The 22,045-nt window shown below is 37.3% G+C and overlaps 1 protein-coding gene across 2 annotated transcripts in view; it reads right to left on the bottom strand.

The window, feature by feature from the left end:
- Nucleotides 1-22,045, bottom strand: part of olfm2a (olfactomedin 2a) — a 118,586-nt gene that overhangs the window by 37,700 nt on the left and 58,841 nt on the right. The window contains exon 1 of one of the 2 annotated variants that reach the window (XM_027155165.2): nucleotides 14,510-14,972. The exons of the other annotated variant lie outside the window; for it this stretch is intronic. Coding sequence (XP_027010966.1) covers nucleotides 14,510-14,653 — 144 coding nt within the window. The 5' untranslated portion in view covers nucleotides 14,654-14,972. Of the gene's footprint in view, nucleotides 1-14,509; nucleotides 14,973-22,045 lie in introns of those variants that run through there. 2 annotated transcript variants of the gene reach the window in all.

Genomic DNA, 22,045 nt, shown 5'->3' with positions numbered 1-22,045 from the left:
TTGCGTTTTTTTTGTATAGCGATTTTAGCAACAGATGTTGTCACTGAGCAGCTTTACAGAAATCAATCTATTCATCGCTACAGAGGGGACAGTGGCAAGAAAAAAGCTCCCTAAAAAGACGAGAAAAAATCTTTGAGAGAAAACGATCCTCTTCAGGGCGATTTCAAAGTGAAGGAGGTTTGGTTGAAGATTAGTGACTGTATCTCGGAAAAGCTCGCTGTGTCATTATTCATTTTGCTACAATTTAAAAAAGATAAATGCTGTCAAAAACAGTATTTCTAGACATTTTGACAAATTTTAAACACACATGCACACACATAATATATATATATATATATATATATATATATATATATATATATATATATATATATATATATATATATATATATAATGTATGTGTTTGTGTGTGTGTGTGTGTGTGTGTGTGTGTGTGTGTGTGTGTGTGTGTGTGCCTCAAATTATTTTGGAAATAATTTTAAAAATATATTTATTTATTTTTTTTATTGGACGTAATATTTTATATTGATATGTAATATTTTATCATTTTAAAATAATATTTTCATTTCACAGAACGAAACTTTAACAACTGATCAGTACAATGTGTCAAATAAAATCATAAAGGCTGAAAATACTAGTATTTAATTTTTAATAATTAGAATTATGACAAAATTTTGACATATTCTTGTTGATATTCAGAAGATTTTCAGCATCGTGGGTAATGAGGTAGATATTGTGGACAATAAGTATCTGAGTGTTCACCTAGAAAACAAGCTGGAAAGGACTAAAAACATGATTGCGTGACTGTGCAGGAGACTCAGGTTTTTTAACATGGTTCTACAGATGTTCTGCCACTCGGTGATAGCCAGCAACATATAATTTTTTTTTCAAAGAATTTTCTTTGGGATTAATAAAGTTCTTATCTTATCTTATCTTATCTTATCTTATCTTATCTTATCTTATCTTATCTTATCTTATCTTATCTTATCCGAACTTCTCTCAATAAGCCATCTTTTTTTTTTTACTGTGTAAACAACCATATCTCAAAAAAAGTACCTTTTTTTTAGCAGGACTATATTAGTTTGTTATATTAGCGTAGTTAAATGCTAATAAACAACAGTACTGAATACGTCAGACATTACTTAACAGCAATTACAGCCACATACAGGCTATAAATTGAACCTCCATATACTGTGTTAAAAACTATAAAATATACTGCATAAGTGCAATAAATGTACAAAATAACACCTGTGTGTAGTATATTCCACTGTTTAAGGAAGTATATATGCTATAAATGTGCTAATGTGGCTGAGAAGCTTTTTTTTTTTTAATTCTGAAACTGAGGCTGCGCAGCATGGGAATTGATGTCTGTAGACGTCTACAACATGTCTAGGAGGTTTTTCCAGGCTAGTAGAGATAAATTGCGATGTTCTAGTTTATATCATGAGTTTGGTTTGGGCCCTAAACTAGCTAACAGTGATGCATTACGATTTATAAACAAATCAGTGGTAAACGAATCCTTTAAGTGAATAAATGAATCTCTCTGATTCACTTCCATTAACTCATATTACATATTCACTTAAGTCATGTTTGTGTAAAAAATCTGAGTGTGGGCTGTGAAGAAGCAGGTCAGTGGTTGTACTTATTGAAAGTAAGAACATGCTTACTGTAACAGGGACTTGGACAAGACACGTCGTTGATTTAGTTCAGATTTGAGTCTTAATGGTTGAACAAAATGGGAAAGGGCAGAACCATGCTATGAGGAGAACAAATCACTGGAACAGTTTTAAATCTGTGCATGAAGCGTAATCCAGTATATGAATATGTAATGTTTGATAATGTCCTTATAAAAAAGATTTTAAAAAATCTGATTCGGTGTGCTTTTAGTGCTCTTTTTAAAGCCCAGCAGTTGACAAAATATAGAAAAATATAGATCTACAGATATAGATGCTGATGTAATTTGAGGTGACGATAGTAGTAAAAAAAAACATAATTAAGTCACAATACGTTTGTAGAGCTGGACATTTTATAACAACAACAACACAGAGGATAAGAGTCACTGAATGAATCATTCTGATTGAACAGAATCAAAAGATTTGAGTCACTGGGATGAATATAAATGATCACTGCTACCAGCTGAGCAGAAACAGACTGCGATGAGTAACCCATGGCTTTGGAATCGCCCTTTCAAAGACTTTTAAATTGCCCCACAAAGTGACTTATTAGTATTAGTACTAATATTAAGAATTAATATTAGTAGTAGTGCCCTAGTCTATGAAACTTTTGTACTGGTTTATTTAGAATTAAAGAACAACATAAATCTAGGGGTCCTATAATAACACAGTCATAAAAACAGTCCCAATTCTAATGTTCTAGTCTAAAATATTTTCTAATAAGAAATCCCCTTTAGACTGACTTCTTTACCGTCTGCCTCCCTGTTTCATTTTGTTATTTTGTAATTGTCTGAAATAGTGAGTAGTAAAGCATTAGTTGACTAATCTGTGTTTTTGTATCGCACCTTGGTCAGCGGGTTCTGCCATAATACTTGTCTGGGTTATACATAGGTTATACTTGTCTGGTGTATGTGTGGGGCAGAGCTATCAAAACAGGGGTAGGACCCATTAGGGTTAAAGGCGTGATTGTTTTGGTGATTTCAAATGTCAACATTGGCTTTCAAACAACGGAGACCCCACCTTTAACTAGTGAGATTGTAGCCTTCAAGATTCTGATGTTCAGAGTCTGAGGCTGTGTGATTTACTGCGTGAGTTAAAGAGAGATTTTTTATTTTATTTATTTATTTTTTTTTTGGACATTAGTTTTTGGCGCGGCTTTAACAATCAAGCCGTCAAGGTCAGATTGACATTTCCTATAAAAGCTCCAAGTTCTTGAGAAAAACCTGAATACTAAAGCTCAAATAGCTGTTCAAACACTCGTAGCTTCTTTTGCCCTCTCGCTCATAATCTTGATTCCTCCCTTCAGCTGTCTGTCTTGCAGCAAGATTGCATTTTTTTACTCCTTTTAGTTCACACATATATAACACCTTCTACTGCACTCCACTGTGAATAGCTGCCAACGATAGCTCTTCAGCTAGTTTTTAGCACAGGAACAACAGGGTGAAAAGACAGAATGGCTGAGAGAAGCTAATACAGTGCAGTAAACTTGCACAAAAATAAATGTCCTCAGAAATAGCTTGGTTTCTTAGCAGCGTGCTCCAAGCACATTAGCTGAGCCACGCTTCCCCTTACGGCACACGTGAAGCTAGGCAGAAAATATTTGCAGGGTTTTGTCTCCAGTACTGAATGTGTAAATATTCAGAACAATATACTAATCAGAGCTTCATTATATATCATTTGGTAATTGTTACCATACGTGGCTGTGATATGCATACCTTTAATTCATATCCATCTATTTTCTATCGTGTCTCGTGAGCGAGGCGGATAACGTGGGACTCTGGAAACGTGGCCAGTTTTGAGCATTCTTACAGGATGAGCCAATAAAATAAATGCAATCTTGCGATAGATACATTCTGGGAATTCTCGATTCTGATTGGTCAGAAGGTGTTGATTAGGAGGTTTCTGTACCTGCAGCTCTAAATATTAAAAAAATGGATTCAGCAAAAAGTTTATTTATTTATTTATTCCCTAAGAGTCTCCAATGTCAGTAAAATTCTATAAAGCTACAGTATAAAGTACCTCACTACTAAAACATTGAAAAGTGATTTGTTAAACTAAGTCATATTTATTTAGCATTTCCTGTTACATCAAAAGACACCAGTTTTGTTTTTTTATGATAAATAAACCGATTTCTGGACTTTTTCAGCTAACTCCAAGCTCGAAATGACCAAAGAAAGAAATAAAATGATCAGTGAGATTATGTCAAATACAGTTAAAGGTTAAGAGTTAAAGGCTGAATGAGCCAATATTCCATTTCTAATCATTCTAAATAATAATATCATATGAAATATAATATTCACTAACAATAAAAAAAAAAAAAGTTACAAGCGATGTGAAGCACGAAAGACAAAAAAATGTATGGATGGTACTGGAGAGACTAAAAGGAGAAAGAGAAATAAAAGAAAGTTTTCACAAAGTTAAATGGATTAAATATATTTTTATAGGTGTCGTGAGTAACAGTCATTGATTATTTCCCTCTAATATCACAACTCCAGGGTTGTCTTCTTCATTTGTTATATATATATATATATATATATATATATATATATATATATATATATATATATATATATATATATATATATATATATCAGTATCAGGATTTTATTTATTTAATATATGAAGCTTTTCCTAGAAGGACAATATAATCACTACAGCATCATTTCTTCACTCTCTATCCATCCTCATCCATCTGCCAGCTCCTAGAACCCTGATGCAATAGAAACTCCATTAGGACTCATCAGTGTGGATTTTAGTGCTGCAAACTTCTACATTCACACGTATAAAACTTTAGCAGATCTGCTTGCTGGTGAGATCAGGGCTCAGAGCTTCAGAGCTTCAGCGGCTCTGATTCGGCATCATTTCTATAAAAAAAAACTTCCTGATTAACATGCTATGCTCGAAGTTATTATATTTAATTTTCTGTTCAGCTCATAAGCAGCTTGTTGACATTCTCACAGCTTTTCGAGTCCCATTTCACAGGTTGAAACTTCGATCCGTGGTGCAAATTGCAGTTTATTGAATTGGATCAGATTAAAATGGATGGAGATGAATGGTAAACATTTTGACTGCAAACCGAAAACAGAACGCTTTTCATTTCTGATTTATATCGCTGTCTTTTATACCGTAGGAAAACCTTATGTGAATATTGTGCTCAAAAACACCCATTTTTCACTCATTCATTCGTTCATTTTCTACCGCTTATCCGAACTTCTCGGGTCACGGGGAGCCTGTGCCTACCTCAGGCGTCATCGGGCATCAAGGCAGGATACACCCTGGACAGAGTGCCAACCAATCACAGGGCACACACACACTCTCATTCACTCACACACTACGGACAATTTTCCAGAGATGCCAATCAACCTACCATGCATGTCTTTGGACCGGGGGAGGAAACCGGAGTACCCGGAGGAAACCCCCGAGGCACGAGGAGAACATGCAAAAATACCCATTTCTTTGATAGTTTAATCTGACACACCACCGCTGTGTGTGTGTGTGTGTGTGTGTGTGTGTGTGTGTGTGTGTATTCTCTACAAACACCAAAGTGCATTATGTGTACTGATCAAGATGATAGTTACATGATAGTTACCCCAAAACAGTGAAGTGCAATACAGTGCAAAAGTTTATACACCCCCAGGACAAGCACAAATATGCTTTTTGTTCATAATATCACTAAAATTGAGCCAAAATTTATCCGTCTTTGTCTTTTACATGGACGTGCCGGTTTCGCCATCCAGTGATATTCAATTTGTATGATTCTAATTCGTCCAATGAGAATAAACAAATATGCGATTAGCTTTGACGGGGTGCACATATTTTTTTCTATTGTAAGCATCTTTAAAAAAAACACTGAGAAGGAAAATAAATAAATAAAAAAACACGTAAAAATTCAGGCAAACGGAACAAACTAGGAATCAACCAGAATCAGGAAAGCCAACAAACAATAACAAAGTTAAAAAAAAATCAGAAGGTCGAGCACATCAATGTCTTCGTTTAAACCTTTAAGAAAACCAGAAGGAACAACACCGTGCGGCGAGGTTTGTTTTCTTTTTAAACCCCAATTAGACTGTGTGCTGTGTGTACAAGCACAAGTCAGGTTACATTTATGGCATTTGGCATTTCCTTATCCAGAGCAACTTACAAATCTCGTTTTATACAACTGAGCAATTGAGGGTTAAGAGACAGAGGAGTGTGTTCAGTGACTGCTGTTTCTGTCCATCTCACCTCAGTTTGTGTCTTTCCACCCTGCCATACTTGAGAGATGTTATACAGATGTTATAGTGAAGCAAGACAGAAACACGGGTAGTGAGAAAAAACTCCCTGAGACGATATTATAAAGAAACCATGAGAGGAACCAGGCTCTAAAGAGAACACGTCCTCATCTGGAGGACGTTTAACACATGTGAAGCCATATAGATCATATCAAACTACTGCTCATGCACTCACACACACACACACACACACACACACACACACACACACACACACACACACACATTTCTCTACCGACCAACCATGGGGAGTACTAACTTTTGCTCCAGTAAACAAGGATGAATAATATTTTAGAGATTAGGAAATTAAACTGAACATCCATACAGGTTGTCCACGATTTTTAATCCCCCAGAGAGACGACTCTATGGCATGTGCCGGTTGAACAAATCGAGCGATGTTATAGTACCTCACCCAGACGTATCTGACCATATGGAGTAAACCTGAGCTTGGAAAGATACACGTGCAACTCCGGTCTCATGAATAATCACAGATCGTGTGGGCGCAAGAAGCTAAGGAATGTTCCGAACAATGAAAATTGTAATCAGTGGGAAAACAAAAGGCAATAAAAGTATTGTTTGTGGATGAAGTGCAAAGCTAGGAGCTGGGAGCAGTAGTAGCACCTCCTGGAGGAGGGTGTGAACATGATAAGGAAAGCTGTCACACCAGCACAGTCCATGAGGCTCTTAAAGAAACATGACAGCAATTAGGACTAATGTCGTCGGTTAAGCGTGAAATAAATGACTATGGAACAAAAATTCGGGTTCCACATGACTGAATTAAGTTCACATTAAGACTATTTGTTTTTACTTCCAACATGATTTGATCATGTATTTTCCAAGCCCTGTTTAAAATCCCTAGTCTCCATTTTTCTGAATAAATCCACTTTACAGCTGGTATTTATTCCCATCTGTGTGTAAGATTTCATCATGAAGTAGCAGGTTTACGTTATTAAAAAAATCTTTACCTGGACGATTCACTCTCGCTTGACGTACATAATTCTAATAAAGTTCATTAGAATCTCCTTTCAGTTAGAAACCCCAAAGTCACATTTTCATAAGGAAGCTTCTATAAATGATATTAGAATGCAAAATATAGACAAATTCCACTACATTCAGCACAAGCAGGAGAATTTTTTAAAAAAAAAAAATCAGATATAGAGACAATATATAAATATATAAAGTGGTATTTTTTTTTCATTTACACTGTAAACCAGCTTGCTGAATTTATTCAATTCAAATGCCTCATTTGAGTCATATTAACACAACATTATTAACGTAACATTAACACAATTACTGTTCATTCATCCAACATAATTTTTTTCTTTCAAAACATTGGATAAAATCAAACCCACAACATTTGTGTGTAGCATCAGACACATCATCGCAAAGCTGTTCTACGGTACATGCTTTAATTCCCTCAAAACAACACTATCAGATTATAGTTATATAGTCTTATACAGTACATTCGCTCTACATCAATCACTTTGGTCATTAAAAAGATATTTAAATCAAGGGTTTTTTTTTGCCTAATGTAAAAAATACATAATATTTTTCTTAAATCTGACCACTATTTTTTTATTTGTATCTAAGTAATTTGTCTATATTTTAGTAAACAGAACAGACTAAATTTGATAAATTGTTATTAAAAAAGTTCAAAGCAAAGCTTAAAACTGTACAGATCCTTGTGAGAGGGATGATACGCCCTGCCTCCGCTGTCAATCAAATTGACTTAGCCAATCATACGCATCTGTGAGCTCATTCACGTGTTAGAGTTCAGACAATGCTTTCCTCCTGGTGTGTTACGCAGTTTGAGCAGAAGTTTGATTCGACGTATCTGACTTCGCATGTCATATGAAGTACGTGTTAGACTTCACTTTCTCCAGTTGGTAGCCAGATGAGGATGTGTTCCCATTTTCAGTTTGGTTCCTCTCAGGTTTTTTATCATATCTTATCAGGGAGTTTTTCCTCAATTTGTCGCCCATTAGAGAAATTTATCATTTCTATCTATAATTTCTTCTAACTGAATAGAAGTGAATTGAGTCCTGAGATGAGCACAAGACAGTCTTTCTGAAAACAGCAGCAGTTCTTATGTATAGATCCACTGTACATATCTATTAGAGATAACATTGTACATTTTTGTAAAACTGCTTCGTGACAATGTTCACTACATTTAAAGTAGAATTAAATAAGCTGGAAAAACATCTGCACATGCTAGGAAAAAAAAATTAGACCAATTTTGAACTCAATAGATGTAGCTGAGTTTGAGAACCTGTCGCGAATTGACACTGTGAACGTTTCTAATGCTGGGTTTATTTCCAGTGTTGTTCGTCTGCATAGTGCGTAGTTAGTAATTCTTGTAAATTTGAAAGAAAAGAAAAAAGAAGAAAGATTCAGTTTAGGCCACGCCCACTTCAGGAATAAATTCAAATACTGATATTTAGAGCATAAAAGAGAGGCATATGCAGGTTCAGTGTCACTGTGGTACATCACTAGTATGTGTGATAACACTACATAAGAACTTCAACACATTTTTGCGACCTGAAGTGAAAAGAACTTGTTTAATTAGAATTCACTTCTAACTGAAATCTGATGGTGCGTTCACACTGCAGAGATGTGAAGACTTTTGCACTTCGTGCAAAAACAGGTGAAAATCCTGTGTGGGAGCAAGAGCAATGGAAACAATGTTGAGAAGTTTAACTTAACTTTTTATGCAAATAAGGAAGGAATATAAGTGGATTAGATCCTGGTCACGAGTCATACCCACTCGTTGTGAGTGTGTGTGTGTGAGAGAGAGAGAGAGAGAGAGAGAGAGAGAGAGAGAGAGAGAGAGAGAGAGAGAGAGAGAGAGAGAGAGAGAGAGTTGCAGAGCAGATGAAAATACACTAAATACACGGATTGAAGTTCACTTGTTTTTATTAACTACACTGGTTTTGAATGTCATTTATTTAACTTTCAATGACATTTATATAAATATTTGTTGTATTATTTATTTATTTATTTATTTTTTTAAACAAAACACAAAAGATGTCAAATAGCTGCACATTATTTCAAGATGGATTTTTTTTGTTTGTTTTGGTTCTTTTGGTGGCTCCATGCACTTTTCTATATGGTCAATTAGAGTCCTTTGGTTTAGAGCAACTGTACGAGAGGAAAAAGCGTTTCCATTCAATGTATTCTAACTCTTTCCTGAAAGCGGTTTAAAAGCAGAAGTATTGTAGTGAAGAGAACATGGCCCCTTAAAGTACATTAACTCCGTACTGTGCTCTAGTTTCTTATTGGTTGGCAGTTACAAACTTCTTACGATGGAATGTAAGGTTATGCTTCTGTGCTAGTCTTTTTGTTGAGTGCCTATTAGCCGCCCCGACTTCAACAAGTGTGTTTATGTGCAATTTTCTCAGAACTGTGTTATTCCTGAAGACGTTCGGTAAAATATTTTTGTCGTAGCGCATTCCACCCACGTTAGAACCAAACATCGGAAAAATAATAAATATTTTTGTCAAATTTATCCTTTCTGAGGCAAGATTATTTCCAGTGGGAAGAATGTGTGCTTATGTATTTGTTGTTATGTACTCTATAGAGTCAGTGTAGTGCAGAGTAAAGCACATGGACACTGTACACAACCCTCTGGGGAAGCCACAATTCTGTGCATTTTATTGCAGCATTGCTTCAGTGTTTGAACTTTCTCTCCTATCGGTCTTGTTAGTAAGACTTTCCAAACTGCTATCAAGCGGCCTCTTGTGAGCACGTGTGGTGACTGTTAATGCTGTAGGTTCTAGATGTGGACTGTCTGGCTTTTAAGATCTGATATTAAATGGATGTTAGAGGTGTGCATTGGGACTGAACTGAATACACTGGAGCAGATGGTCATGTATCAAAGAAAAGGCAGTTTATTAACAAGGAAGAATTCTATAAAGCTTTCTAGACTTCTAAACTACAGGTATCTAGATTATCGTCACCATAAACCCTTTTTAACTTCAGGTAGAGGAAAGTTTCAAAATTTCAAACATGTAATTTCAAAAGCAGGTTTAATGCGGGATTTTATCCAATCATAATTCTTGACCCACAAATATGCAAATAAGGAGAAGGTTAATCCAGGGTCAGAAACGTACAGTGTGAAACGTCCGGTTATGAAGATCCAGGGCTAACTGATAACCCAGGGAACAACATGAGCAGTGTGTAAAATGCCCAGGATTGTGTTTGCCCCAGGTTTACACTCACAGGGAAACTATATCAAGTGTGAAAAGTCTGTATAGCTACATGTATAGCTATTTTGTCCTGGTTAGCAATGTTGTGGTTTAAACCACACTTTTGTTATATTTTGGAATTACAGCTAGGTTTCAACCTAGCTTGTACAAACAAAAATAACTCTTTAACACACTGTATTACTGAGATAAAAACATGAATGGCTCAAAATTGGCTCTGAAATATAGCTCTGTTCTGGAAGTACAAACCAAATCTAAATCTAATCTAAAAAAATCTAGGAGTAATCCTTGATTCAAGTTTGTCTTCCGACCCTCACGTTCTTATTTTTTTAAGTTAAAGAACTTATTTTTTCATCTCAGAAATATCGCTAGACTTCGCCCTAGGTTATCCCGTTCAGTGCCTGAAAGGCTTATTAATACTTTTGTGTTCTCCCACATTGAGTATTGCAATGCACTTCTGGCTGGGGTTCCTAATTTCACACTTAATAAACTGCAATGTGTGCAAAATTCAGCTGGTAGGATCCTGGTTGGAGTCAGGCAAAATGGGCACATTACACCAATTCTCAAGTCCTTGCACTGGCTTCCGGTCAGGTTCCGAGTCCTCATGCTTACATACAAGGCACTGCATTGTCTTGCCCCCCAGTATCTGTCTGCACTTTTAACTTTATACACACCCAAGCGTTACTTACGCTTCTCACAAGCAGGACTGTTGGTAGTCCCACAGACACGGCTGCGTTCTGTAGGGCTTTTTCCTCGTACGCGCCATGACTTTGGAATGGACTCCCTCCTCACATCAGAGACCCACAAAACTTTAGTACTTTAAAATTGACTACTTTATTTGTGTGTGTGTGTGTGTGTGTGTGTGTGTGTGTGTGTGTGTGTGTGTGTGTGTGTGTGTGTTTATATGTATGTATTACTTGTTTTACTTTGTGTGTGTTGTATTCTTATTTACTTTTTATGTAAAGTGCCTTGAGAAGCTACTTTAAAGGTGCTATATAAAAATAGTTATTATTATATTATTATTATTATTACTTTTTCAAAATTTCAGACAGGTTTTGTCGAGCCAACATCAAAGTTTGTCTTGATGAACTTTATGTAGTTAAAGAAGAAAGGTCCAAATTTTGATTAGGCTTAAAGTGAACATACTGTAAATCTGAGTGTCATTCCGCATAAAAGTGATAATTAAGCCCATTAAAACCAATCCAAGTGGAAATATGTAAATGCTAACAAGTAAGGGGCCTAAGATGGAACCTTGAGAAACACCCGTACAGACAAAACTAGTCACAGACTGGAATCCACTCATACACACAGTACAAACTGTTGACGATCAAAAAGGTATGATCTAAACCAAGTTAAAACAGTCCCAGAAACACCAAAAACAGTTTCCAGATGCTCGAGTAACAGATTGTGGTTAACAATGTCAAAAGCAGCGCTAAGATCCAGGAGGATCAGAATAGAAAGAGAGCCAGTCTCCAGAACCAATCTGAGGCTAATAACAGATCATTGGTGACCTTGGCCAAGGCTCTAGTAGTAGGAAATAGATAGATAGATAGATAGATAGATAGATAGATAGATAGATAGATAGATAGATAGATAGATAGATAGATAGATAGATAGATAGATAGATAGATAAATAGATAGAGAGATGGACAGACAGACAGACATGATAGATAGATAGATAGATAGATAGATAGATAGATAGATAGATAGATAGATAGATAGATAGATAGATAGATAGATAGATAGATAGATAGAGAGATGGACAGACAGACAGACATGATAGATAGATAGATAGATAGATAGATAGATAGATAGATAGATAGATAGATAGATAGATAGATAGATAGATAGATAGATAGATAGATAGATAGATAGATAGACAGCTTTTTAGTTTTTGTAGAAACAAAAAAAATTCTACAGTTTGAATTATTACAGTTTCTTCACATCCTGTGTATGTGTTAACTCTACATTAACTCTATATGAACTCTACAATGTAGTGTCATAGTAATCTATCAGTAATCTATCACTGTGTCTATGTGTTGGCTAATGTAGCAGGTAGGAACTACTAAAACTGTGAGAGTCCAAGTTTCCTGGGATGATGAGCGACCATGATGAAGGTTCCACTCGTGAGATCGCTCGGGGAAATGAAATAGAGTTAACAACTTGCATTTGTCACTTTATTGTTTGATCGAACATCAAAACAATCTTAATCCAAAGGTCACTCGTGTTGCCGTCCTGTCTCGGCGTTGCGGAAAGCCGATGTGGAAATCGTAGCTCTGAGTCCTGCACTTCACAAAAAATGGACTTTCTCCAATCTACCTGCTTTTTATCACACACTAACATGGACTTGTGGGTTTGTCTGTTCAGAGAAAAACAAACCAAGACAATCCAGCAATCTGAACTGGTGTGATGCAAACCAAAAAAAATACAAATAAAATAAACAATATGTCAACAGTGAGGATTTAATTCAATTAGCAAAATTTGCTAAACAAATCTGTTCTCAAAACAGATCAGTTCCTGTTCTCACTTACGTTCTAGCAGCATCTTCAAACTGCCATGAACTCACCAAAAAAAGGGCAACATTATACTGACAGATGTTGCTGTGAGTCCTTCCATAAATGCCAAATAAACATCTCGACCCGTTCTCAAAATGTTCCGAACAATCGTTTTTTCTAACTGTAGATATTTTTATATTTCTTTTAGGGCCGTTAATTCCTCCACCTCCGGAATAAACTAGGCTCGAAATCCTCGGCTCCGTCTACCAGCAGTTAGTGATTAGGATAGTGTTCCTTCATACGTGTCTCCCAGACGGATAAGAATGGGAAATGGTCTGTGATGGACTCCTAGATTAATAGTCCAACCCCTCCTCATCCCCCACCCCTTCCAGCTACTCTACCCATGAGCTCGGGGCAGTTAGATAAAGAGGGGCAGATGCTCAGAGAAAGCACTCTTCACCACAGACACCAAACACTATGACTCACCTTTAATGATCCTGGAAATGTCAAAAGCACTCACCTCCCTCACACTGACTTTACACTGTCTCTCTCTCTCTCTCTCTCTCTCTCTCTCTCTCTCTCTCTCTCTCTCTCTCTCTCTCTCTCTCTCTCTCACACACACACACACAAACACACACACACACACACACACACACACACACACACACACTGCTACACACGGTGAGATTGCAGCCAACATCCACTTAAGAACCTTTTAGGATATTCTGAGCTCTCAGAAAATTTGCTTACATTTTAAGCACTGCAGCCTCTTTCTTTAATTTGATTGAGGCTGACCAGGCGATGCCAGTCAGCCTGAGTAACTCCAAGACACGATTCTTCTTTTTTTCATTAAAGACCATATTGAGGCTACAGCAAGATACAGAAATGGAAAGAAACACAGAGCAGGATGTGGGTGTGTTTTTAACAACCACTGTTGCGAAATCAGTGTGTGTGTGCCATATTTTCCCTGATCGTGATTCACCATTAAAAAAAAAAAATTCCGAACATCAACACGACAGTAAGTTTCTGTACTGCCCCTAGTTCAGCCTGTCGCTGAGATTTGAATACAATTCCACATACTTTCATACGTGAGGCCCAGATTTCGCAGGACGCTCGACTCAAATGGCGTAATTGACTCAGCTCGAGCGTCAGTCCCTTCTAACCACATTTGAATCCATAAAAATAAAAAATAAAAAAACAGATTAGAGCGTGACAAGTTTTCTTGTGCACAAGCCCGGCCATTTTCTTCCAGATTAATTCCTCTTTAGCATCCATCACTACTACAAAAGGTCTATAAACCACACCCCCAAATCTGACATGTGCTAAAATAAAATTTTGCGATCTATTTTTGCGATCACATTTAAAAATAATATTTTAACAAGATAGAAAATTAAGAATCGATTTACTACGAGTAATTTTTGTGTTTTGGTGGATTAAATGCACGAATAAACATAAAAGTGAGCTACAGGCAAAGAGTAAATTCAAGAACTAAAAACGCTTATTGTTATTCAGCGAATATGATCAGAGTAAGCGAGTAAACTAGATATTATGGCAGTGAAACATGGTGAAGAAACCGCACAAGCCATATACGACACACACTAAAGCAGAGCACTAGAGTAGGATCTCCTCTCAGCTCTCCAGAGATCTGTGGCATCTGTTCTCTCTGCATCATCTGCACCTGAGCATCACTGAAAAACCAGCCACAACCGTCTCCATCTGAGCATCTTATCATCTCTCCTATAGACAGCCACAAGCACCACCTAAGCACCAAAGCAATCTCTGATCATCCCTAGAGTCCAAAACACTTAAGCTCAACAGACGGAGAAGAGGTGTGTGAAGTGTGTGAGGTAAGAGGTAAGATTACGCACGCTGACGATCCTCTCCGAGGTTCCGGCGCGGGAAACGGTGGTGCCGTTGAGCCCCACGAGCGAGGGCAGCGTCTGAGACATCCAGTTAGTGACCATGGCCATGGTGCTGAGCACCGCTCCGATCTTCAGCAGTGGCACGCTCATGGTGCTCACAGCCACCTGGCCTTACTGCCCCCCAGCCCAACCTGCTGAGCCCCTCGCCAGGGGGCCCACACACACTCGCACACACACGCACTCTCACACTCACGTGAGCGACTCGAGCTTCGCGCACGATACACTCTCGCGCTTACAACCGTGTCTCAACAACAGGCTGGATGCGCGAATGTAGCAGTGAACGCCGGAACACGATCCAGTGGCATCACACTCTGTCAGTCCACTCAGCTCCTGATGTCTAAGAACGAATGCCAATGTCTCTCTCTCTTACACACACACACACACACACTCTCTCTCTCTCTCTCTCTCTCTCTCTTTTTCAAGATGCAGAGCTGCGCATTGGCTGCCTCCCTATCTCGCTCTCTCACTCCCTCGCTCTCATCCCCTCCCTTCCTTCTTTCCCCTGCTCTCTCCTCTCCTCTCCTCTCCAGCCGCTTCACGCACACATCCTATACTCATCTCATTCTATTTTTTTTTCCAGGGGAACAAATGAACAGTGGAAGGCTAAGGGAGAAACGCGCCTCTCAGATCTTCGGCAACAATTAGGCCTGTTTTAAGCCTGGATAAGTCTTACTCACAGCTGTACCGAGTGGGATTAAAGCTCCTGCTATATTAAGCTCATCATGAGCAACGTGTGTGTGTGTGTGTGTGTGTGTGTGTGTGTGTGTGTGTGTGTGTGTGTGTGTGAGTGGTGTAAGCGAAGAGTAAGGAGAATGGATAGCTAGCTCCTGGAGTAATAATGAAAAAACCTTGTGTGTGCTCGTCTCCCTCCGGACAGTTCATCAATCATAAACTCCTCATGTCAACTCTGTAATTATTCCGTTATACAGAAAAGTGGTGCGCTGCAACAGTCTATCACTGTTCCTGCCCTCTTCTCCTCGCTCTCACCTGATCTGACTCACACGCTCTGGTCACTCGCTCACAGGAAGCAGGCTGTCACGCTCGCACCACTGACTCCGGACGTGTTCGTTCGAATGGAACCGAGCGTGACGAATAAAACAGCGGAATACTTACCGGCTCTCGATTAAGCTGTAATTGAATTTATTATATCGAATACATGCTTCAAGGAAAGATAATAAGTGTCTGTGAGGATCAATTTCCAACCAGGGGCGTTTCCAGGGGGCGGGGTTTAGCTAATGTAGTGTAGAACTGATCGATGTAGATCAGCAGACTAACAATTATCAACCACTTTACAGTATATTAGCAAACATCATGTATTAATCAACTTTAAGTCTTTTATGGGTTTTTTAGAGACTTTTATAAAGCATTAAAAAATATATATATTTTAAATAAAGATTAGATTGGTAGAAGTGGAATTTGAACACACAACCTTCCACTTTGTAAGCTAACACCCTTAGCCCTGAGCTAACACCCCTCCATTAGAACTTACAACACATACCAAGCTAACAACAAGCTAATCACTAATAACAAAAGCTAACTTGAGGTAGCATAATAGCTCGTAAACAATAATAAATAATCGAAAGACATGTAATTGCAAGATAATTATTTGTAATTTATTGAACTAGTAACTCGTGATGACATGGCTATCCCTTCTAATAGCGAGATAGCCTGTAATATTGTGCTAATAACCTGTAATATTGTGCTAATAACTCAGAATAACTGCTAACCTTTTGTGAAAGCAAGAAGATTAATAATGAGCTACTTACAAAATCAACATAATACCTTGTAATAATTAGCAATATCAATCAAATAACTTGTAATATCGAGACAATATCGAATTAACAACTCGTCACAAGATAACGTGCTACATATAGCAACATGCTAATAAGATGATATAACAGATGTAACCAGCTCCTGAGCTACTAATAAAGATGTACTAACATAATGAGATGTATCAGCATGGTGACATGTCAGAAGTGAATTTAAAATAATGAAACATTTAAATTTCTTATATATTTTTAATCATTTGCATGAGCTAAAGAACAGGTTCTTTATTACAGGGTTGGAGCTTCTGTAGATCTCCGAAGAGGATCAACTCAAACTCATGATTTGTGTATAAACATGTCTTCCGAGTTATAGTTCGTGATCACAAATGATCACAAATGTTACACCAGATGATGCTCATGCGTTGTGTCTGAAACTGATTACAAATCTCCTCTAGCATAACAATGATGGAGTCACTAGCATTTTATTCCATAAGGATCTGCTCACACAAAGGCAGTCAGTGAATCATCCTCTTATTAAGTTATTAGCTGAGGAGTGTCAGGGGAAGAATATTAGGGGAAGGAAGGAAGGAAGGAAGGAAGGAAGGAAGGGATAGAGTGATGGAAGGAAGGGAAGAGTGGAAGGAAGGAAAAAAGGAAAGAAGGAAAGAATGGAGGAAGGAAAAAAGGAAGGAAGGAAGGAAGGAATTGAAGGTATGAAGGAAAGATTGAAAGAATGAATGAATGATTAAATGAATGAGGTCCAGTTCGTTCCGTTTAATAGGCTGATGGTGAAAGACAACAGAAACAAACTTCTGTTCATTCTGTAATATCAAGTAAACACCAACAAATCCGCAAAAAAAGAGATCCACAGAAAACTCATTGCACATTTTGTACAGCGATAATCAGCCACATCTTCCATTTAACTCCAACCAACCAAAAGCTGCACCTGTTTCCACTCGTTTAATCAGCAACTCTGTCTGATTATTACCATGACTTCAGCCAAACAAGAGCTCTCTGAAACCTCGTCCAATCACACCCACAGTCTCACGCTGAACACCTCCACTTTCTTCTTTTACTTCTGTTTCTCCACACGTCCTGTCTTCCTGTCTTTGTTTAGAAGCTATACAACGTCCTTATGGCTTTCCTGATGTTTATACAATGCTAGCATTTACGTATGTCCAGTCAGGGACATCTAGAGTTAACGGTCAGATGATGAACAAATCTAATAGTAAGAGTATCACCAGCTTCAGTGTATCACTTCTTTAACAACCAAATACTTTGCTGGAAAAAAAAAGCTGCTTATTAGTTCGACTCAAATAGCAGAACTTTCATATAAAAAAGGTAAAAAATAATAATAAAGAAAGAAAGAAAATAAATAATAAATAATAAATGTAGTTCAAATTATAGATTTCTTATTTATAATTTATTTCTTTATTTATTTTTCTTTTTTTCCCCATTTTTTCTATTTTAGCTACTAATTATTATTATTATTTTTTTGTTGTTATTGTTGCTGTTTTGCCCATCAAGCTCTCGCCCTCTTGACATGCTGCTGTGATACACAACATTAAATTATTAATCAGTGCCTGAACAGATCTAATTTTCTTTCATTTATTACTGCTAAAATAAAGGGCTTTGTGTTTGCTTGTTATTATTCTCCTTGAGTGATGGACGACGTTTCTTTCTCCTTTAGGGCTTTTGTGGACAGCAGCAGAGCTTCACAGGGACAAATATTTCGCAATCAAGATGAAACCAAAAGTGACAACTGCTAGACATCCGGTCTTACAATACTCCAGTCCCTGAGGACGAGACGGGGGAAAAAGCTGGAGCCCTGGTTTTCCCAGAATCTGGTGGATTAGAGAGATTAGTTTGGTGATTAGTGCGACATTGCCATCCGGTGGTGAGAATGCAGTACTGCGAGCAACAGATGTCCTCGTTATGGTTTGATCTCAGCAACTGTTGCTTGGCAGCAGACACAATTTCTAAAAATCTCCATCACATAGCAGAGCTGTTCTCATTCTGGAGCAATAAACAACCTCTTATAGAAAAAATATAACATATTCATATAAATCCAGTGTGAATTAAAAGTTTACATTTACCGCAGACACCCGAATCCAGAGTAACTTTCATTTTTATTTCAATTTTGCACTCACACAATTTTGCACTCATTGCACTCTGATATGTTAGCAAACTGAGTTTTCGGTTCGGTCTCTGAGCAAAACCTTGATCACTGCCACTAAGAAAAAATAATTTAATCACTCTCACGTCTGTTCTGTTAGCGAACCTTATCTTTTTATTTATTTATAATATTCTTTTTACCTAAACATGTTGAATTTATGTATCTTGATGATGATGAGGATGATGATGATGATGATGATGATGATGATGATGATGATACTGATGGTGATGATGTCACAGACATTTTTGCAGCTCTAATCTTCTAACAAACTCAACCGATTACATATTTCCATCCATTTTAAGTCGAACTGGGAGAAACTTGCATGTAACTGGCGAATTTTTAAGGACCTTTTAATAAGCATTTATGTCTGTGTTTGTTAAACTGCCTCCCTATTTGCCTCCCAGGATCTTTGCAGAAAGGCAACTAAAGTTAGAAACAAAACCCAAATAAAAAAATACACAAGATTTTAAACAAAAATCCGATCACGTGGCAGCAGCACAGAGCAGAAACTCATGCCGAATCGAATAAAGAGCTTCGGTTAATGCTCATGTCTAGAATATTACAGTGGTACTGATTTTTGCTACCTGACTGAATAGTTTAAATATTTCAGGAACTGCTGACTCAGGGAATTTCCACACAACACACTCTGGAGGTCTGTGGGCGGAAACGTCGTGATGGTGAACGGCATTATGAGCTGACACAAATAATCACTCTGTACATCAACGAGGAGCAGAAAAGCATCTCAGAAAACAAAACACTCCGAAGTTTGATGTGGAAAGAGCCACATACTGAGATCTACTGTCAGCTTCAGTGTAACACAGTGAAGGAGGGAAAAGACCAAGTGATGTTTTATCTAATCTGCAGCTGTACTCGAGTACGATAAAGCTTTAGGAATTCAAATCACTGACAAAAACATGTGAATCCTAATCAATACATTTCATAAGACACAATCCTTTAAAAGCAGATTACACACTTCAATAAAAATCTTCTCATCTCGAGTCACGGAGATGTTATTGTCATTTTAACCATAAGTAGCTGACAAGGACTTAGTTCATGTCCCAGCCACATAAAATGCAACCTAGAGCAAACAGACAATACAAAACACTACAGTACAAATAGACAAAATACAAAACAGCACCAAACAGTGTGCATTCTGTGTGTTATACAGTACACTGTGCAAAAATACAGGAATCTGCAAACAGCGTTCTTGAAAAATTATATAAACTTACACTAAATGTGAAGTGTACAAGACAGTGTGTGTAAAAACAGCGAGTGTAAAAACAGTGTGTGTAAAAACAGTGAGTGTAAAAACAGTGTGTACAAGACAGTGTGTGTAAAAACAGTGTGTGTAAAAACAGTGTGTGTAAAAACAGTGTACAAGACAGTGTGTGTAAAAACAGTGTGTAAAACAGTGAGTGTAAAACAGTGTGTGTAAAAACAGTGTGTAAAAACAGTGTGTGTAAAACAGTGTGTGTAAAAACAGTGTGTGTAAAAACAGTGAGTGTAAAACAGTGTGTGTAAAACAGTGTGTGTAAAAACAGTGTGTGTAAAAACAGTGTGTACAAGACAGTGTGTGTAAAAACAGTGTGTACAAGACAGTGTGTGTAAAAACAGTGTGTACAAGACAGTGTGTGTAAAAACAGTGTGTACAAGACAGTGTGTGTAAAAACAGTGTGTAAAACAGTGAGTGTAAAACAGTGTGTGTAAAAACAGTGTGTGTAAAAACAGTGAGTGTAAAACAGTGTGTGTAAAAACAGTGTGTGTAAAAACAGTGTGTGTAAAAACAGTGTGTACAAGACAGTGTGTGTAAAACAGTGTGTGTAAAAACAGTGTGTGTAAAAACAGTGTGTACAAGACAGTGTGTGTAAAAACAGTGTGTACAAGACAGTGTGTGTAAAAACAGTGTGTACAAGACAGTGTGTGTAAAAACAGTGTGTACAAGACAGTGTGTGTAAAAACAGTGTGTAAAACAGTGAGTGTAAAACAGTGTGTGTAAAAACAGTGTGTGTAAAAACAGTGTGTAAAAACAGTGTGTGTAAAACAGTGTGTGTAAAAACAGTGTGTGTAAAAACAGTGAGTGTACAAGACAGTGTGTGTAAAAACAGTGTGTACAAGACAGTGTTTGTAAAAACAGTGTGTACAAGACAGTGTGTGTAAAACAGTGAGTGTAAAACAGTGAGTGTAAAACAGTGAGTGTAAAACAGTGTGTGTAAAAACAGTGTGTAAAAACTGTGTGTGTAAAACAGTGTGTGTAAAAACAGTGTGTGAAAACAGTGTGTAAAAACAGTGAGTGTAAAAACAGTGTGTAAAAACAATGTGTGTAAAAACAGTGTGTAAAAACAGTGTGTAAAAACAGTGAGTGTAAAAACAGTGAGTGTACAAGACAGTGTGTGTAAAAACAGTGTGTACAAGACAGTGTGTGTAAAAACAGTGTGTACAAGACAGTGTGTGTAAAAACAGTGTGTAAAAACAGTGAGTATACAAGACAGGGTGTGTAAAAACAGTGTGTAAAAACAGTGAGTGTAAAAACAGTGTGTGTAAAAACAGTGTGTAAAAACAGTGAGTGTAAAAACAGTGAGTGTACAAGACAGTGTGTGTAAAAACAGTGTGTAAAAACAGTGAGTATACAAGACAGTGTGTGTAAAAACAGTGTGTACAAGACAGTGTGTGTAAAAACAGTGTGTGTAAAAACAGTGTGTAAAAACAGTGAGTGTAAAACAGTGTGTGTAAAAACAGTGTGTACAAGACAGTGAGTGTAAAACAGTGTGTACAAGACAGTGAGTGTATAAGACTGTATAAGTATAAGTGTGTGTAAAAAACATCATGTAAACAGTGTAATGTGGCTGGAGCTGTAGACATGAATGTACAGTAACACTGAATGAGTGTTTGAGTGTGATTTTCTCTCATCAACATTATGGACTGAACTGATCAATTGTCTATGAGCCATACTCAAAATCCTTACTCAAACTTACTCCATACTCAAAATAAGTAATGCTTTTATAATCCTGAACGAATACATGCACTGATATTTAGTGAAGCCATAAATATGTACAGCCTGATAACCATTAAATAATGGTAATTCCATTAACTAATTAATTAATTAATTGGTTCCTTATTTCCTTCCTTCCTTCCTTTCTTTCTTTCCTTCTTTCTTTCTTCCTTCCTTCCTTCTTTTCTTGAAAGCAAAATTTGTGTTCAGCTCACAGCATTTTTCTTTGATAGCTTTGGCAAACAACTTCAGAACTAAATGATGGTATAATACATTTTATTCTGGGGATTTTTACTTAAGGTCCACATTACTACATAAGTAATGCTTTTGTGAAGCCATACATATGTACAGCCTGATAAACATTACTCACTCACTCACCCACTCACTCATTTTCTACCACTTATCCTAACTACCTCGGGTCACAGGGAGCCTGTGCCTATCTCAGGCGTCACCCTGGACGGAGTGCCAACCCATCACAGGGCACACACACACACTCTCATTCACTCACACACTCACACACTACGGACAATTTTCCAGAGATGCCAATCAAC

The sequence above is a fragment of the Tachysurus fulvidraco genome, chromosome 24 (assembly GCF_022655615.1).
Source record: "Tachysurus fulvidraco isolate hzauxx_2018 chromosome 24, HZAU_PFXX_2.0, whole genome shotgun sequence".
NCBI classification, from domain to species: Eukaryota; Metazoa; Chordata; class Actinopteri; order Siluriformes; family Bagridae; genus Tachysurus; species Tachysurus fulvidraco.
This window is presented reverse-complemented; position numbering and strand designations above follow the sequence as displayed.